The 18,995-nt window shown below is 41.2% G+C and overlaps 1 protein-coding gene across 7 annotated transcripts in view; it reads left to right on the top strand.

Moving 5' to 3' along the window:
- Positions 1-18,329, top strand: part of kcnip4a (potassium voltage-gated channel interacting protein 4a) — a 153,962-nt gene extending 135,633 nt beyond the window's left edge. For 6 of the 7 annotated variants that reach the window (XM_014337786.2, XM_014337785.2, XM_005935228.3 and 3 more), the window contains 7 exons: positions 5,906-6,030; positions 13,466-13,535; positions 14,040-14,110; positions 14,671-14,778; positions 16,453-16,557; positions 16,644-16,706; positions 16,797-18,329. In XM_014337786.2, the coding sequence (XP_014193272.1) occupies positions 5,906-6,030; positions 13,466-13,535; positions 14,040-14,110; positions 14,671-14,778; positions 16,453-16,557; positions 16,644-16,706; positions 16,797-16,844 (590 nt within the window). In that variant the 3' untranslated portion in view covers positions 16,845-18,329. Of the gene's footprint in view, positions 1-4,705; positions 4,802-5,905; positions 6,031-13,465; positions 13,536-14,039; positions 14,111-14,670; positions 14,779-16,452; positions 16,558-16,643; positions 16,707-16,796 lie in introns of all 7 variants that reach the window. The other variant, XM_005935225.2, reaches the window with a different exon arrangement.
- The last annotated feature ends 666 nt before the right edge of the window (positions 18,330-18,995 follow it).

The following is an 18,995-nucleotide window of genomic DNA, read 5'->3' as shown; positions in this document are numbered from 1 at the left end:
TCCGTTATTTAGGTTTTATTCAATGTCCAGACCTTGGTTTTCACTTTCCGTGCCTAAATGCAGTATTTTTGTTCTAAGTTGGCCATCATCTGTAACCAAAACTCTCCAGTCCAGTCACGGTCATCTTCAGACCACCTACTGAAGCAGTACAAGTGCACATCAGCATTTCTAATGCCTGTAAAACCCTATCTAACTGTTGGTGTTAGAAGATAAGTTGTGCTCCCTTGGAGTCATGGCCTACTTTTGTGAGCTCTGCCTTCTTGGCGCCACTGTGCTAAAGCAGCTGGAGCTAAAGTATATAAGACCTAATCTTAGATACACACACACACAATAGAAGGTTTTTAAAAATGACACATGTTGCTGGTTCACAGTGTTTGACTGTCACCGTATAAAAAGCAGCTTGTAACAAATAAGTAAATGACGGATGGAGAGGAAGCAAAATCCAGGCTTGGATGTAGCCTATCAGTGGCTGAAATTAAAAACGATCTTGGACAATTTCACACAGATTAAATGCAGACTTCCCCCACTAAAGACCAATTTAATCATTTTAATTTGAACCCCACACGGAGTCAGGTCTTTTGGACTTACTGTATTAAATTCATCTGTCCTATGTGTTCCCCGAGGCCATCATTTGGCTGTGTGCAGCTTCAGACTGTACGTACCCCCTCTTACCACAACAAAGAAGCAGAAAGCTCAACAGCACTGACCCAAGAGTTATTGATAGTAAGCAGTTGTGTCTGTGTGTCAAGTATTTATTAGTCCCTCTCTTTCGGTTTATAGACCCGATTGATTTAGTAAAGTTTTATCCTCCAGCTTGACCTTATACCTCTGGAATAAATGAGTCCTGATATAATAAACATTAAGGGACTGTAGCAGCGGGGCCGTGATTGATCAGTCCAAACTGGGAGGAAGGGAAATATCCTGACATTCGTTCTTCAGGATATAAGTGTTTTTGCAGTGCATTGACAAAGAAGATACTGTGTGGTAGACCATTTTAGTTTAGTCTGCAAAGCGTGTTACACTATGGTCTGTGGTAATTACATTTTGCTGAGACATCAGTCTCATTCTCTCGTATTGCTGCAGGCCAAAATAGTGAAGGCAGCTTTGCTGTTCAGAGGTGGCTGTGAATTACGTTGTTGGCGAGCTGTACAGTCAGCCAGAGCCTACTATTATAGCTGCTGTCACTCAAGAAGCTGCTAAGGTCATTTTTTTTTTCTTTCGAGGAAGGCAAAAGTATGGCATGGCGGTATGAGTTGGCACGTATTAACTAAACCAGTGAAGTAAATGTTTAGACTTGCATGATATACTTAATTCTTCAGGACAACAACAGCGGTTTTATTGCCTTTAATGAACTGGACACAAGCGGTGCAATACCGGCAAAGGTGCGACCTTTGACCTTTATCAAAGGGGCAGGAGGACACAGCTTGAGCTGTTCTTCACAGAATCACACACAGTCGAGCGTCGAATCCTTTTTGTCAATAAAATAAAAGGGCAACTTTTAATCAGACAGCCGTGACTGTTTGCTCTTTTCTTGCCTGATTAAGCACTCTGTCACTCAAGCTCTACTCCGTTCCACTTTAGAGATCAGCTTTTATTGCCTTCTTGCTAAGTCATCCTGTCGCTTCAGTACAGTCGAGATTCGTTGTAATGTTTGCGCTGCCTCCTAAACTCGGTTCAGCTGCTAAAGAATCTACTAAAGGCCCTTCTCCATGATGTCCTTGAGCTCCAAGGTAGAAAAAGGTGCCTCTCTGGTGCACAGTAATGCCTCCAGATGAAGCCAGCTTGCTGTCAAGACCAATATATCTTGATAACAAAAGCAACATCTGTCTAGTTCAACCTCAGTGAGGGGGCACTCAGACGTCTCCTCTCCACTCAGGTAGGAAGGTGTGTGTGTCACCGAGGTAACGAGAACAGATGAGAGCTTCATCCTCTAAATCTCAAAGTTATTGTGTTATCAGAGGAGGCAATATGAAGCGGCCTTCAACAGAAAGAGATTCTTCACAGCAAACAAGTTTGTTGTGCACAATAATGTTGGTCATTATGTGGCCAGACCTAAGAGCTTTTAACCATCTACACTCTGCGGTTTGCCTGTGGTCCATTAACACAGTGTGCACTGTTTATGCTTTATACACTGTGAGGCTGAAAAGGCAGAGACACATTAAATATTGACTCTGCCGGGGCTTCTTTCCAGCTCTCTGGAATAAGTATTTGGCAAAATTAGGAGTAAAAATTCACGCTTAAGGCTAAGCTTGGTTGAGCTTCTTCCTCCTCCAATTCAGCCACTTTTGCTTATACATGAATTCATACAAATAAAGCAAGTATGATACATCGTTAGTGTAAGTCTGCAACATCTGATCCAAACAGTAGATGATCCAAAAGAATAATATTAGCATTAATTATCATTAATTCAACAACCTTTTCAAGGATCATTTCTCTCTTTCCTCTACCTCCAGTTTGCTTCTACACTTCATGACGGTGTAGGCTGCAGATTTATGACACTATTTCCATGCCCTCTGTACAATGATGTAATTGTTACTACTACATCCCTTTATAGCCCAGGTTTATAGAGACCTCTTGCAACTCTCATCAGCCATCTTAACTAGTTAGTTATAAACATGCCATGAGCTACATCTCTATTACTATTTTCTCCTGCGAGCGCTGCCTTGTGCTTGGTGCACAATTGACAAATGGTTCACAGCACTCGTCTTAACACCCACAGCTGCCGTCAAACCTTGAACTAAATTTTTCACAGCCTGGAGAGGGAGGGCAAATGGGCTCGTGGAGTTTTTTTGGCAACACTGTGGACTTATTACTTAATGGCTTTCATATTCACGCGTTGGTTTTGCATACAACAGAAGATTTTTTGGGGTGTGTAGCGGGGTCATCAATTCCTACCTTGAATGCACCACTTTGTTAAATTAAAGAGGAGGCAACACATTTGTCAAGAAACCAGCTTGATTATGTGCGAGAAGAGATGACACCCGATGAGATATTAACTTACATCGTGACCCGAGGTCATGAGCCTCCATATCACATTCAGAGCCCGTCTTTTACACTGATGGAGAACAATGTGCTTGGAGATTGATTAATAATGTAACCAGCGAACTAGTCCTATCTCACACTTCTGCAGTCCTGAACCTGTAGTTCATAGCTTCACCAACCCGCATCAAAACTGCACAAAAGAAATACACCAAAATGGCATTGAAAGCAACTTTCACAGACACCTAAACACTGTTAAGATCTGTTCTCTTGGAATGTGAAAAGCCATCTTCTCAGGTCATTACAAAGATGCTACTTTAAGTATAAATTTGGTTAAAAAGGTTAAAAAGACGCCATTCCTCTTCACCACCTCTGCAAACCCCAAAATTGGCAGCTTCAAGGCGATGGACTAAACACTGTTGACACAAGTAGGAATTACAGGTTTTGACAGATCTTTTAGGCCTTTCTCTAATCAACATAAAATTGCTCAGTGGGTAAATTTAAAGGGCCTGAACACTCTTTGCAATAAACCTCAGCCTAAAGCACAACTCTTTCTGTTTTACTTTTCAACTAAATCTAGATATAAGGGCACATCTGTTTAAAAGCCAAGGACTGGCTCAGTAGACAAAGCACAGAATCCAAAGACAGTTCGTAGATGGTCTTGGGAGTAGCTTTGTACTGTTTCAGCTAAACAGAAGAAGAAGTTCCTCGTTGGTCTTGTTTTTATCTGTTAGGAGCACTGTCCGTGAAGTAAATTCAGAGATAACTTCAGCAGTGCTAGTAAATAAAAATGTCTGTTGATCTGCCAGTTGGTTCAGACTAAGATGTTTCTCAGCTGGATTAAGAGAAGTGTAGTGTAGCTCAGGAGTGTCAAACATTAGGCCTAGGGACCAAATCGGCCTGGTAAAGACTTTGGGAAATTTGAAGGTTTGCATAAAAGCTGGACTTTTAACTGCATTTTCATAAATTTTACAGCTTTTCTTACTGATAAAGACCTCCTCCATGGTCATTCATAATGCACCAAAGTAATTAAGTAATAGATAAACAGATAAATGCAAGAAAATGTCCAGTTTTCTACTGTCTACTGTAGAAATGTAAGGTTTTTACAACATATCCACAGTAAAAACAAACAAAAAAGCTAAAGCAAAGCAAACGTCTGACATATTTTTTGTCATACTTTCCTTATATTAAGAGCTCTTGGTATAAAAGTGCAGTTAAAGTCGTCACAGTAACAGGAAGGAGAGTGTCGCTGGGCCTTCTAATCTGAAAATTACTTGGGTTGTGGGTGGCACATGATGTAAAATAAGTTTTTCGTCCTTGGTGCAAATGGTTCAACCTGTTGTTGGGGATGAGTTTCCCATTTGAAGGGAGATATTGCCATGACAACTTCTCCTCAGAATGAGCAGAACAATGTTGAAAAATTCCTTTTCCTTTTCATCCATCTTTCTTTTTTTTGACCTATACTGAGGATTTTGAATAGCTAAAAACTACTCATCAGTGTGCTATGCATTGTGTTAAAAGCTAATTAGTAACAGCCAAAATGACACAAGCCGAGCTCCTTTTGAGGCTGCTTGCTGCAGAGCAAAAACACTGTGTTGTTGTCCTGAAGACAGCTAGCTTCATGTCCAAACTTAGACCCTCACGTCTTGCATGTCCAGCGTCCTACAGTGTTCTGAGGCTCTTGGTTGCCTGGGTAACCCACAAGACCTAATGCTGTATTTCCCAGGTTACCCTCAGATTGTCCACAAGCGCGGGGTGAGAGCTCGACTCATGAGGCTCTTTCCATGCTCCACAGCCAAAAAGCCATCCTCCACTAATCAAAGCAAGTGGCTCTTCCAAGGCTTTCTCTCCCTCTCTCTCCCTTCACTCTGTCTCTCTGATGATTTTGTTGCTGTTGTCTAAGATGTTCTTTTGTTTCTGTGTCTTTTCTCAGCCAGTACAGGCTTTAGTCACACATGATTGACGGAGCTGCATTTTAGCTGCAACGTGAAATCTTTTCTTTCTTTTCTGAAGGGAATAAAAATGTTTTTCTGCTGTTCACAGTCAAAACTGTCATCTTTCACTGAAACAAAACACTCGCACATTGCAGATTAGTTTCGTCGTAATTGTGTCGTAACAGTGACGCGAAAAAGAATATGTGATGCTAAACAGGTCAGGTGAACAGAAATTTGTTAATTACACCGCTGTAATGCTACAGTTTCTGGACTAATATGATGATGAGAATGAGATCAAATAGCCATTTTTATTTCCTTTATATCAGCTGACATCCCCCAACGGATGCGGAGCTTTTGTTCCATAGCAACAGGTTAATTATGGTCCGTTTAAAGATTTGGCCTTTTGACTGTGGGCCGTAATAAGCCTCTTCGAGCTAATGAGGCACTTAGTGTGTCACACTTCAGGTATATGAGAGACCCTGCACAAGACAAGTCAAACGCTGTGCTGTGAGGACAGTGCAGTCGGTGACAGTGCCCAGACAGCATCTGCTATCATTAAAGGCCCATTAAAACATTTCACAGGGTTCAGCTACCCTCTTTCATGAAGAGGCTCTCTGCCACGAGGGCTTGTTGTGTTCCAGGGTCTCAAAAAAACTCTAATTACCTCTGCTGTCATGTTTGTTGTAGAGAAGAAAAGAGCATTCAGATTTTTTGTTTGGTTTTGTGAAGGGTCCGATAAAGGAATGTGGCGTGTGAGGCAAAGAAAGGACTTCAGAACTGATCCGCTTGAATGGATTTTCCCATGAGCCAATAACATTTTGTAGTAAAATGTTGAGTTCTGGCATTGTGAATGGAGCTTTTTGTTGTTTTTTTTTGTTTTATTTGATTATCTATTTGCTGAAAATGTAACAAGATAGCTAAAATTCTAGTGTCAAAAATACAAATTTGCAAGGACGCGTTTCATGTCTCACCTTGTTCTTTCTCCTCTCCAGACAGCGTCGAAGACGAGCTGGAACTATCGGCAGTCCGCCATCGCCCAGAAGGCCTGGAACAACTCGAAGCACAGACGCGGTTCTCCCGAAAGGAGCTACAGATTCTTTACCGCGGCTTCAAGAATGTAAGTGACGAGGCCACCATACATAATGTACACCTTGGAATGCTTTGTTCTTTCTTGGATATCTCTTTTTTCTTCACATCAAAAACATTGTTTTCCTTTTGATTTGATTTCATGTATTCTTTTACAACCTGCTGTAGTGAGCAAGGGTGTTTCCACCCAAGTCTCCTGAAGCAGCTCAACCTGCATTAAATGTTAAACTGTCCAATAGTGCTTACCACAGAAAATTTAAACTTCGGTACACGGTTCACTGTGTCAGAGATAATGAGGTCATACCTCAACCCTTCCACCCCCTTCCAGCTTACTTCTTTGTCATCTCTGGTGTGAGGCATAATAAGATGACCCAGAATTAACCCAACCCAGATTATCTGGCTGTGAAAGAGGATAGTGAGAGTCCTGTGATGGTGTTCCCGTGAGGCTTCAGTTTCCTGTTGCCTGCACTGTGCTCTAGCCAAGTCCCTGCAAATCTTTCCCATTAGTTCATTTCCACTGGAGATGGTGTAAGAGGTAAGAAGTGTTCTGATCAGGGCTTTAATTTGTGCTTCACGCTGCCTGATTTCACAGCGTTTAAAGACATTCTCTATTTTGCCACTGGAAGGGATGAAGTGATGAATCCAAATAACTCAGGTGGCCCCTTCAGCTTTCTTTGAGCACCAGGAAAAAGGCATACATATTAATTTGCCCCTCTGGGTGATTTATCAGGAATATATGCAGAATTTGTTAGCAAGGGACATAATTTCCATTTGGTACTGGAAGTGTTCTGGTTTTCGTTTTTTGTCGGCTCATCGTCTGAGTACCATATAATGCCACCTTTAAGCAGGTCTTGGTTGGATGGAGGTAAGCAGACAGTGTGGACAGCAAAACAAAGATTGCAACTGCTAAACTGCAGTCATGAAACCATTGATATCATCTGACAACAATTCAACAAGAAGTCTTAGCCCAGAAGTTATCAAACTAGCCGATGGCTTTCCAAACAGGTCACTTCCTGTTAAAAGGGAGTTTTTCCTTCCCACAGTCACCAAGTGCTTGCTTGAAAGGGATTATCTGATTGTTGGGGTTTTCTTTCTGTTATTGCAGGGTCTTTAACTTACACTAGAAAGTACCAAAAGGCAACTCTTCTGATTGTGATTGAACACTATATAAATGGAGGTCATTTATCCCCTTTGCCCTTTTTATTTTATTTACTTCTTCTTAGTACATGGGGATATGTCCGACCTTCCACAACGCGCAGTATCATTTCCTAATTCTCCATCTGCCTTTTTAAAATCTAAACTTTAATTTTAAATTCAAATTTAAAAAATGAAATTCACATGATCCTCACTGTGTTTAGCTTGTTTGCTGTTTAGAATAGTAAAATATTGGCATGTTAGCATTTACCTCTGTACATCAAAGAGCCTCAATACAGCCTCACTGAGCCACTAGCATGGTTATAATGTTTTTAGTGTATTTATTCATTTATGTATTGGAATAGGAGGTCATCGTCTCTGTTTACTCAGTTGCTCCTGTCTACTGTGGAGTTAGATGTGGTTGAACTAGGACCCCAAACTGGACAAAGGGAAAGAGTAATGACGCTTAAATTACAGCTATTAAATAGCTTTTGTCCATCACTAAATCTAGAGTGTGGCTCATTTTTTAACTTCTGGGGTCAAACAGCTCATCTTGTCTTGCCCTATCCCAGTGACATTGGCAGAATGAAGGAAAGCTTTTAAGGCGAGCCAGACTAATAGAAGCTGGCATGATTCCCATGATGAGAAGTTTGGCCCTTTGTCCTTGGTATCCAGGGTTTTGAAGCAAATCAAACTTCTCCAAGTTTGATTTGGTGGAAGGATGAGGTCATCTGTCTTGACAACAGACATTACAAGTTATTCACTTGTAGCACAAGTGGTGCTTTGTTTTAGATATAACGCTTTGTCGAGCAGGTCTCGTCTACCAAATGAAACCTCTGGTTCTGGGCCTTGATCTCGAGGCAGAATTTGAGCAAGGGGTCACCTTAAAGGTTTGAGAGAATTTATTATTTTAAAAAAACAAAACCTTGACCTCAGACTATAGAAAATAACACAATATTGTCCTCACGTCTGACTGAATCTTCTGAGCTTTCACAGTTCACAGTCCAGGGCACTGACTTGGGCATTAGATTAAGATCTCATACTTTCGATGCCATCAGTCACGATTCGTCTGTTCGTAGGTATATTTCATTCCCCGCACTGCTTATTGCCGCCTCGCTTCATGGGTCTCCAAAAGGAATTTCATGCCTGGCCAGTTTTGCATTTGATTGAATTGGATGTGTGATTTTATTATCATGGATGAGCTAATTTTACAAGCATATCAAATGAATACAAATAAACTTTCTGATCTCTCAGTCCGTCTAATGAGAACGGCATTGAACAATGTGCAAAATCAAAACAAAACAAAAAAACAGGACAAAGGGAAACAGTGACTACGTTGGTGATCATCCTGGAAAATGTAACCCATGTTTTTCTAGTTGCTTTTTTCTTTTTCTTGAAGTCTTGATCTATAAGTGCATGAGCAAATATTTATGAATTGAGTCCTAGCAGGAAAAATAAGCTAATTAATTTTATTGATATGTATGTAAATGTAAACATTTAGATATTTGTTATATCTTTAATTTGGTGATATGTTCATCTGTTGTTGGGACACAGATGCATACTTTATGAAAATAAAATGAACTCTGGCTTAATGTTATATATGTATATAATATAAAATAAATGAGTTCCTGACTTTTAGCTCAGCAAGATCAAAGTTTTCCTTGATGGGACCTAAAGTCAAAGTGTAACTATTTCTCTGAACCTGAAATTGAATTGCAGGGGCGCTGCATTGCATGTGGTAATAAGATGACGCACAGGCTCCATTCCCAACTGAAAAATAGCCTCGCTCACCAATGTCATCATCAGGCTACAAAGAAACGCTGATATACAATCAGTTGAATTCTGCCACGAGAGTGAGACTCGCTCCAACAGCTTTCACTGGGTTTTATTTTTTCTGCAGCTTTTTAGGATGATTTGCAGTAGAGAGAATAGAAGAAGAAGTGTGTGTGATGCACAGACACACACAGGTGCAGCCATGCACATACTCTACAAGTCAAGTAGAAGTCCTATTAAAAAAAAATCCAAATCCCCCTGCTTACTATATTTATTTACAGAGCACAACTACAACAAGAGGTTGACTGTTGAGAGCGTGTTGTCTGCACGGTTGTAGAAGATAAACAAAGCATTAATTAACAGCTGCTCTGGTAAACAACAGAGAAATACTGTCAAATACAAAGATGCTACAGTGCATTTTGTCTTTATGGTGGATATGCGTGAAGTCCCTGCAGGGACAGAATTTCTACATTCCTTAAGAAACTACAGATAAAAAATACACAGCGTTACGTAAAAATCTTGATCCAACCCTTACTTCTTTATATTTTAGTATGAAAATGGGAAATTAAATAATAATACAATAATAACAATTTATTGAAATGTGTGCAAACATATCTAGAAAAAAGCATATAAGGCAAAAACAGACAACAACCCTGATGAGCTTTATTTGGTGTGACCACCTTTATTCGTCAAAACGGCCTGAACTCTATGAGGAAGTTTCTTGTAATTTCTTTAGGTAGTCTTCAGGAATAGTTCTCCAGACTTCTTGAAGGACATTCAAAGCTCATCTTTGGAGGTTTCTGCCTTTTGTTCTGTTCCCCATCAGCGTGATCCCACACTGCTTCAATTGTGTTGAGGTCCAGGCTGGGGGGAGGCCAATCCATGACTTTTTAGTTTGAGTTTCATTGTGTGTTCATTTCATTGTGTGTTGGCAGTGGGTTTGGGATCATTCAACAATCAGATCAGATGCTTTCCAGATAGTACTGCATGGTGGAACCCAATCCAACCGTACTATTTCCATCAATTTTGACAAGATCTCCATCCCAAACAAATTTAAACAATCATTTTAAATTTGGATTTATCCAAAGATCTGTTACTAGTGATTACCAGTCCAGTTCTTATATAATTTGACGTACTTCAGCCTTTTTTCCCTGAAACCTTCTTTCCCCCCTGAAAAATCTTTTTTTTTCTCTCAGTGAATGGATTTTTCCTCTTTCTTAAAAATGTGACCTTTTGATTCTTTATATTAGATGTAGATAAATTTTTTTTAAAATAGATGAACAGATCACAGAAAGCTTTTCCGCCTTTCATAGTCATGTGCGAAATACGACTGTATAAATGTCTCGCAGCCCCTTGGTGTGCGCACTCACAACAATGGCTGAGCGTAATTGTGCGGACGTATTTTACCTCCACAAACAGCTGAGACGTGGTTTGCGATAATGTGGCAAAAAAGTGAGGTGTTGCGGCCATACTTGCCAACCTTGAGACCTCAGAATTAGGGAGACATTCAAAAGGGCTGTTGGGGGGTGATAAATACATTTTACAGTGTTTATTTATCGGATAAAATACGTTAAATGTCACCGTTATTATTGGCCGGCCCGGAAACAGCGGGGTGTCCAAATTCAGAGGCTGCTTCCACCTGAGGACCCGGCCTTCGCGGTCTAAAGAAAGCCGGGTAGTACGTCACGAGCCCTCGGTGGAGTGAAACTCTGCCGTCTGCTCCTTGCTATCTAAAATATAACCGGGCGCTGGCGTAAACTCTCGACCGTCTCACACTTTCTTTAATTAGTTTTCTGTTTGATGTTTATTCAGCTGTGTGAAAACCCCGGAGGAACCCTCCTGAGGGATTAATATTAATTTAATTTAATCTAATCTAATAACTTTAATCTCAGCCAAACCGATTTACTCACGAACAAATAAAACACTGAAAAAGCCAAACAATAACATTTTTAAGTTATCAAAGTGACTTATATATCATGTTTAACCCGAGTAGCGAAAGACCGCGGGGGTTTGAAGACGATGTGTCGGTCGGCTCAGATATTTGAAGTTTACACAGCTACATTCTCACCTGAAAATATGTTAAAAGTTTTTTTGCGACCCAGAAAGAGAAATAAGAGTAATATTAAAACTAAGTAGCTGCCGCCATTGTTGGAAACTGGAATTGGCTCGGCTATGAATTCTGCGATATGGTTTTTCAATTTTGTTGTCCAGGTGGAAATTCGGGAGAATGGTGGCTCCGGGATTCTCCCGGAAAATCGGGAGGGTTGGCATGTATGGTTGTGGCAACACTCACTAACCTTGTCAAACACCTCAGAGTAAATCATATCACAGAATATGACGAGCTATTTGGATCTGAAGGGAGACAGGGAAGGGCTGCAGGAGAAGGCCACGGAGTAGTGGAACAGGGAATGCTGCTAGGGCGAGACAGACGTCTCTCACGGAGTCCTTTAGTGCTGCAGGCAGGCAAGGTGTTCAAATAGCCACAACTTCAGTTTTTTTATTTCTATATGATGAACTCTGCATTATTAAGTGATAAGAACAAGTAATCTGATGTCCTGTAATCATTATGACGCTATAATTTGAGATACAATAAATAAAATACAGTTTTTGTAAAAGTATCGGTATCGGATCAGTATCGTCGATACCACCCTGAATATTACTTGGTATCGGATCGGAAAGGAAATCAGTGGTATCGCACATCACTAATGTTAGCATGCAAGTCATTCAGCAGCTATGGCAGTAGTCAGACCTGGGTGTGGCTGGTAGATTGAACTCAGCTTTCCAAAAAATGGAGAGTCACAGTTAATTAATGAGTTAAGAAGGGGGGCAAATACTTTGTCACATAGGGCTAAATTTCACTAAATAAAAAAAAAATCATCATTTAAAAACACTTTGTGTTTGTGTTGTAATTGTTTGATCATCTAAAACAGCGTCCCCAACCCCCGGGCCTCGGACCGGTACCGGTCCGTGAGTCGTTTGGTACCGGGCTCGCGAGAGTTGAGGCTCAGGTGTGAAATGTATGGTTTTCAGGGTTTTTTGTTACTTCGTTTTTATCGTTAACTCGGTTTTCCTGGGTCTTTTCACGTGTGTTATGAATAAATCTTCTTTTTTTCGGTACCGGTACTAGTTTTATTTTGTTGTATTTATCCGCGACACCTTAAAGGCCGGTCCGTGAAAATATTGTCGGGCATAAACCGGTCCGTGGCGCAAAAAAGGTTGGGGACCGCTGCTTAAAACATGCAAGTGTGACAGATATGCAAAAAATAACTTTTCACAACGCTGTTGCTTCACATTTAACATCCACATATCACAGCAATGTCATACTTTTCTAAGTCAAAAAGCACTAATTGTTTTCTTTGCAGCTGCAGTCTTTTGTTTTACCAGGAATAAAGATCAATACTTATAAATTAACAGCCTGAATATTTTTTCCTCAATCCAGGCACTGTGACCGTTATAATTAGGTGTCATTTATTCCAACCATGATGGAGAGTAATTTTCCTCATTGTACATCATTATAATTCATACACGCTAGTCCAAGCAACGACTTTCAGACTTCACAAATCAGGTTAGAGCCTGCCAAATGACAACGCAGAGACAGACTTGTGCACATTCTGTCTCCGAAACTTCTTTCTCGCCTCACCCTGCAAGATATTCAGCTGAGTCTGTGAGACCAAGGAGGAGGAGGGTGTCAGGGGACTTGCGCAGACAACCTTGCAGCATCCTCTTAACTTGAAACACAAGACGCCTGTTTGAAGCAAGACGATGAAGGTTTCGTCTTTATTTTCTTCCCCTCGCCGCACTGTTTCCCAAAGTGGCTGATGAGACGTGGTCACGGGAAGCAGGAAACCCGGCGTGCCCTTTAATTCTAGCGAGGTTACTCGTACTCAGAGAGCCTTTTAACGTGTCTACTTTTGACTTTCGTGAAAGGGAATAGAATATGTTGATGTTGATGCAAGTTCACAAGCACAATGTAGCTTCAGAAGTCCTTCTATCATAGAGGTGTTCGCATTTGCATCCACACCGTGTTTTGTTTTGTTTTGTTATATTTGATTTCCAATAAAAGCCCTCGCTGCTGTTGGCTATTTTCTTCCATAAAATACAGAGAAACACGAGGCTCCTGCCCTGGAAATTGCCCATGTAGGGGGTAACTTTCTAAAGTCAATACCCCGTCAGCGTGTGCCGCAGAATCGAACCTGTAAAACTATTTGCCTCCATCACCACGCTGCTCCAAGCAAGGTCATCCGCTACTTTGATTGTTTGAAAAGAGACACACGCACAATTCTTGGGTATGTTACTATTCAGTCTTTTCCACTGAATGCTGCCAGATAACCACAGGCATGGACGAGATAGCTGCTGAGGATTCGATGGTCAGTCACTGGTGGAATATGTTGTTTTTCATTTAAAGACATCTTCCCACTGCTAGCCGACTTTGTCGTTCTCAGAGGTGCCCTGTTTTTAGTGAGACGTGACCGTGATTGGCACTATGTGAACTCAAGTTTAAGGCTAGGACTGTAAACATAGATGTCAGATAACCTGCGCATCTCCATTTTGTCTTGCAGGAATGTCCCAGCGGGGTCGTCAACGAAGACACTTTTAAAGACATCTACGCACAGTTCTTCCCGCAAGGAGGTCTGTGCCTGCTGCTTTGTTTTCCCAGCATGCTTTCCCTTTCCCAGGAGCTCCCGCATTCATGCGTGTTTACAAAAATTGCACTAAGTCCGGAGTACGTTAGGTTTCCTCGCCTCCCATGAAAACACAGTGTCGGTGAGAGGCAGAGGGAGAAGAGAAGTTTGTATTCAGGCAGCCTTGAGTTTCTCTCTGTTGGCTCTCATCATTATGCAAAGATTCAACCCGAGGAGGAACAGAGGAAACATTAGGAAGCTTTGATATATCTGTTCAGAGAGAAGAAAGGCAGGCCAGTGAACATAATGGCACAGCACAGAGGAAACAATGATAAAACCCTCAGCTCTAAGCACACTGTTCTTCCCTCTCATCGCGAGCCTGTTTTCTTTGAAGTGGAAAAGAAAAAACAGTCTCCGCTTTGAACCTTTTTCTTGTTTGCAGTAGCCACCACTGCCAGCGAGCCGTAATCACGACAGATGTTCTGTGATTGGTTGTTTGTTCTCTCCATAGATGCCTCGACATACGCACACTTCCTGTTCAATGCTTTTGACACGGATCACAATGGCTCTGTGAGTTTTGAGGTAAGCCCAGAGTTGCCAGATCGCTCATTTCTCAGTGTCTTAAAACTCGACCAGTGAGTGGGTTCGCTGTCGAAAAGGCGTGCGCATCAAACGCTCCTACAGACGAGGCTTTACACTCGATCATTATGTAACCTGCAACCCCCTTTATAGAAAAAAAAAATCTAGCCTCATCAAGTTTACTCAAGATGCTCAACATTTGATTAATATTTATGAAGGGCACTTATTTGCTTATTAGGACAGAACAGGGAACAGCTGTCATTATGCCAAACAAAGTTTCCCTGCCTAATGTGCGGTCCACTCTGTTCTGAAGTACGAGATCTCCCTGAGGACTGACACTGAGTCGACTAAACATTTGAATAATGAGCTATTTTTGATTTATGATAGCTCCACTTTTGCCGTTTCATCATTTTCCTCTAATGAATACGTGATAGAGGACGGCATCCTCACAGAAAGGGTGGAATCGGTTGAAGTGCCTCACGTAGAAAGTGTCTCATGCGTCGTTGTTGAGTTAAAGCTGTGATGTTTTGCACATTTGTCAGTAAGTTGTGTTTCCATTACAGGATTTTGTTATGGGTCTCTCTATCCTCCTGCGTGGCACAGTCCAGGAAAAACTCAACTGGGCCTTCAACCTTTATGATATCAATAAAGACGGATATATCACTAAAGAGGTACGTCTCCTAAAAACACGAAGGTCACAGTGCTGGGATATTCGTCGTGTTTCACGCCGCATGCTTTAGTTAATTCACTTACATGTTGTTGTACAGGATGTTCACGATTCGTCGATTTTGATCGAGCACAGCGCTACGCCAGTTTGCATTTTGCTAATGTTCACATTGAGCCTGCAGACTGCGCTCGATTTTTGTACAGTAAAGATCAAAATGTAACAGTTAAACTGAAGAAAACATCCTCCCAGGAATCTGCCTCTGTGGGTTAACATTGACATATCCTCCTCCTACTGGCTCACTAAGCTTGTCAGTGTGAAAGCACTCAAGCATTGGAGTTCACAATACTTAAAATAAAAGTTCTTAGGAAGAATTAGCTGTACTGAAAACAAACACTGCCCTCTTATGGTTGAGTTGCAGTACTGTTTTCAGTCCGTGTACTGAGCAGGTGTCTCCAGTTTGCCGCTCCAGAGCCACATTTGGCTCTTTTTGCCATCTACTGCGTCAAAAGTAGTTTGTGTCAAAAGTACTGCCAGTGTGGCCTGACTACATTTACAGCTTAACTAAAACTACCCTAACCTTTAATTTTATTCTTTACTTTCACTATTTTTAAAGCTGTCGAGCTGCCATATGTTCATTAACAAAGCTGGCTCCTTTTAATTTAATTCAAACGCAGGGATTAAGTCAGCCCGCAAACATTTAAAGCCACTTTTTTCAAAGCCGGCCTAAACAAGCTAATAGTATTTTCCCTGCACAGTTGTTTGTTTCAACTGCTGTAGCCCATCTGCCTCAAGCTTCAATGTGTTGTGTGTTCAGAGATGCTCTTCTGCGTACCTTGGTTGTAACAAGCGGTTATTTGACTTATGGCCTTTCTAGCAACTTGAAGCAGTCTTGCCATTCTCCGCTGACCGCTGACACCACCAAGGCAGAGAACTGCTGCTCACTGCATGTTTTATCTATTTTTGGCTAATTCTCTGTAAACTCTAGAGATGGTTGTGTGGGAAAATCCCAGCAGATTCTGAAACACTCAGGAACTGCTAAACTGGTCTGGCACCGAGAACCGTGCTAAATTCAAAGTCACTGAAATATGAATCAACTTTCTCCTCTGATGCTCGGTTTGAACTTCATGGTCCCATCTTGACCATGTCTATGTATCTAAATGCATCGATTTTCTGCCGCTTGATTGCTTGATTAGACTTTTGTGTTAACAAGCAGTTGAACAGGTGTCCCTAATAAAGTGGCCAGTGAGTATATATGTATATCACTCATTAGGATGTTGATTCAACACTATAAGTAAAGCTGAATAATGTAATAATGTAGCGCAGAAATCACAAAACAACATAAAATAGTCGCCATCCTTAAATTCTCAGGGTTGTTATTCGAACTTCCTGCTCCTTGAATGTGTTTTACGGGGACCTGAAAGAACAAACAGTCCCGGTGCAAATGAATGCTCTGTAATGCAACACGTGCTGATTAGCATAACAGCTGAGGCTCAGGGCCATTCATTAAAATTATTTTTTTTCTGACGCTGACCAATAATTCATCCTGAGACACGACTCGTGCATGAATCCAGTCGCATGTAAGATATGAGTGAGGGCACAAGAACTGCTAGCGAGTAGTCAGTGCAAACTGAGTGTAAGATGTTGTATTTATCTCTGTTATGTTTTCCGCGCATCGCAGGAAATGCTGGACATCATGAAGGCCATCTACGACATGATGGGAAAATGCACATACCCCGTCCTCAAAGAGGAGACGCCCCGTCAGCACGTAGAAGTATTCTTTCAGGCAAGCAGGCAGTTGGCAGATTTTACTGTTTTATGTACGAGGCTTCAGAAAACCTTCATATCTCTCCTTTTGTCTGCCTCCAACAGAAGATGGATAAGAACAAAGACGGCGTGGTAACCATAGACGAGTTCATCGACTGTTGCCAAAACGTAAGGCCGATCCCCAGAACATCAGCTCGCACTGCTGCTGGCACAGTCTCAGCACCGCTCATCGTATTGTCTCTTATTTTGTATCCTCAGGATGAAAACATCATGCGATCGATGCACCTCTTTGAAAACGTTCTTTAATTTTCGGCTGGCTGTGGAGGATTTGGAAGAGACCATCATCTTTAGCTTGGCCCAGTTACTGACTTGGACTCATACTGTGTACAGTGTGCTATGCAGACTTTTTGACCATAGATAAAGTTATTCTTCATTACAGAGGGCCTCAGTTGTAAGTAGGCGGTATAGGCGTGGACACTCTGGAGCTGGTTGCCGCTTTCTTTTAAACAAATTCGGGAAACTTCTAAGTGAAATAGTGAAAATGGATTAAAAGGAGATGCTTCAAAATGAAACCATTAACTTTAAGGTTGATTTCCGCCTTCTGTCTCTGGAGTGTCTTTGTGTTTGCCGAACTCTGCCTAAGACGTCTAGCGAAAGGCTTCAGACAGATTCTGTTCTGTTTTATTTACTGCCAAATCAGATCACTGTGACTTTCTGCAGCATTAGAAACACCCGAACAAAACATCGGGTGTAACGTCACACTCCGTCTGCTTTTACATTCCAGACCGGCTCCCAATTCCAGAGTGTTCCCTCCCGATTTAGTTAGCCATCGTGGTCTGTCTTTCTGCTCTTTGAAGGAACTGTTTAGAGGGGGAAAAAAGGAAAAACAATACATTTTACCATTTTAAACTGTACATACTATAAAAAACATTATTAGATAAGAACTCTTTGAGAAATTTTTGTTCTTGTTTACTTGCCAACTAGAATGAGACAACACAAGGATTGTATTGATGTCAAACTTGGACCATAATATCGATGGTTTGTCTACAGAAGCACACAGGTAGCTCTATTTATGATGTTATACAACCATTTCTTTGTCACAGGAGAAATGCTGCTTTCAGTGGAATTCATTTAACCTCATGTATGTATATTTCCTGTAAAGTAAAATCATCCATCAGTATGTTTTTCTTTGGGTTTTATGAGTTTACACTAGGAGCAGTGCTTGGGATTATTTATAAGGTGTTCAGGTCATTGTACAGTATTACATGAAAAGTCACCCTCGGGTGATTTTCAGGTCTTTAGATTTGTTCATATGAGTCACTGTTTTTAATAAGAAAGGCCAGTGGGGTTTGGTTATTGGTACAAACTTTGTATTATACTCATTAGTTTGGGTTTTCTTGCTGTTTCTCTCCTCCTCCTCCATCCTGTGGGATGCAGCTGCCCACACCGATCCAGCCTGATTGGTTTGATTGGCTCCCAAATGTTAGCAAAAACTACTGGATTATTGTCTCAAGTGTGTCTGAGTGTTTCTGTCTGACATGCGCTCTCTTTTTTTCTTGCTCTTTTTCACAGAGACTTGGATATTAGACACAGGAAGTAGGCAGAAATACGACTTATACTTGAGAGCTGTGGTTTATGGTTAATGTGTCGCAACATTTAATGGTTCATCATGTTTGTCCTTCGAAGTGTACAGTGTGTTTCTACGATGTATCACTGGGAGTCGGGAACATATGAACCTCCTCGGTGAGGCATGTTAATCATCCATAATTTAGTAAAGAAAATGACACTTTTTTTCTCAGCCCTGCTTCTTGTTATTCATGTAAAAGGAGATAGTTTGGTTTTAGCTTGTTTAACTTGCTGTTTGTTAAACCGCTTGTTTGAGTGCGATTTGTATTTTATTTGCAGAGACCCGATGATGAAAAGTAACTTTTATCCACTACGGAATACAAAAGAGCAACACGGTTGATTTGGAAAGTTACAAACAGATCAAATAGTTTGCAGATAAAACTTTTAAAAATCTATTCCATCAAAAGCGCGTCATATTTTAGATCTAAAAGTACCAGGCCACCTACACATTACACCCACAGGAGCGGCTCAGCAATGGAAACCCAAGCCATGAAGCTCCCGGTGCACAGTTTCCGTGCTGATGCTCTGCAACTTCACAATCTGACGCTTCATGGCTGAGCTGCTGTGTTTCCTAAACACTTCCACTTTCCAATAATCCCACTTACAACTGATCGTGGAATATCTTGAAGGGAAGATATTTCATGAACTGACCTGTTGCTGCGGTGGTGTCCTATTACAGCACCACCCTGAAATTCATGGAGCTCATTCGAACCATTCGCTCACAGCCTGCGTGGCTCGGTTATTGATTTCATACATCAATGGGACTGAAAACACCTGAAATGAAGATTAGGAGGCGTGGCCCAAGTACTTTTGACCATGTAGTGTATGTTG

Source organism: Haplochromis burtoni, unplaced genomic scaffold (assembly GCF_018398535.1).
Source record: "Haplochromis burtoni strain Fernald_Lab_line unplaced genomic scaffold, NCSU_Asbu1 Contig_198, whole genome shotgun sequence".
NCBI lineage: Eukaryota > Metazoa > Chordata > Actinopteri > Cichliformes > Cichlidae > Haplochromis > Haplochromis burtoni.
The sequence above is the reverse complement of the archived record's forward strand: the minus strand, read 5'-3'. Positions and strand labels throughout refer to the sequence as shown.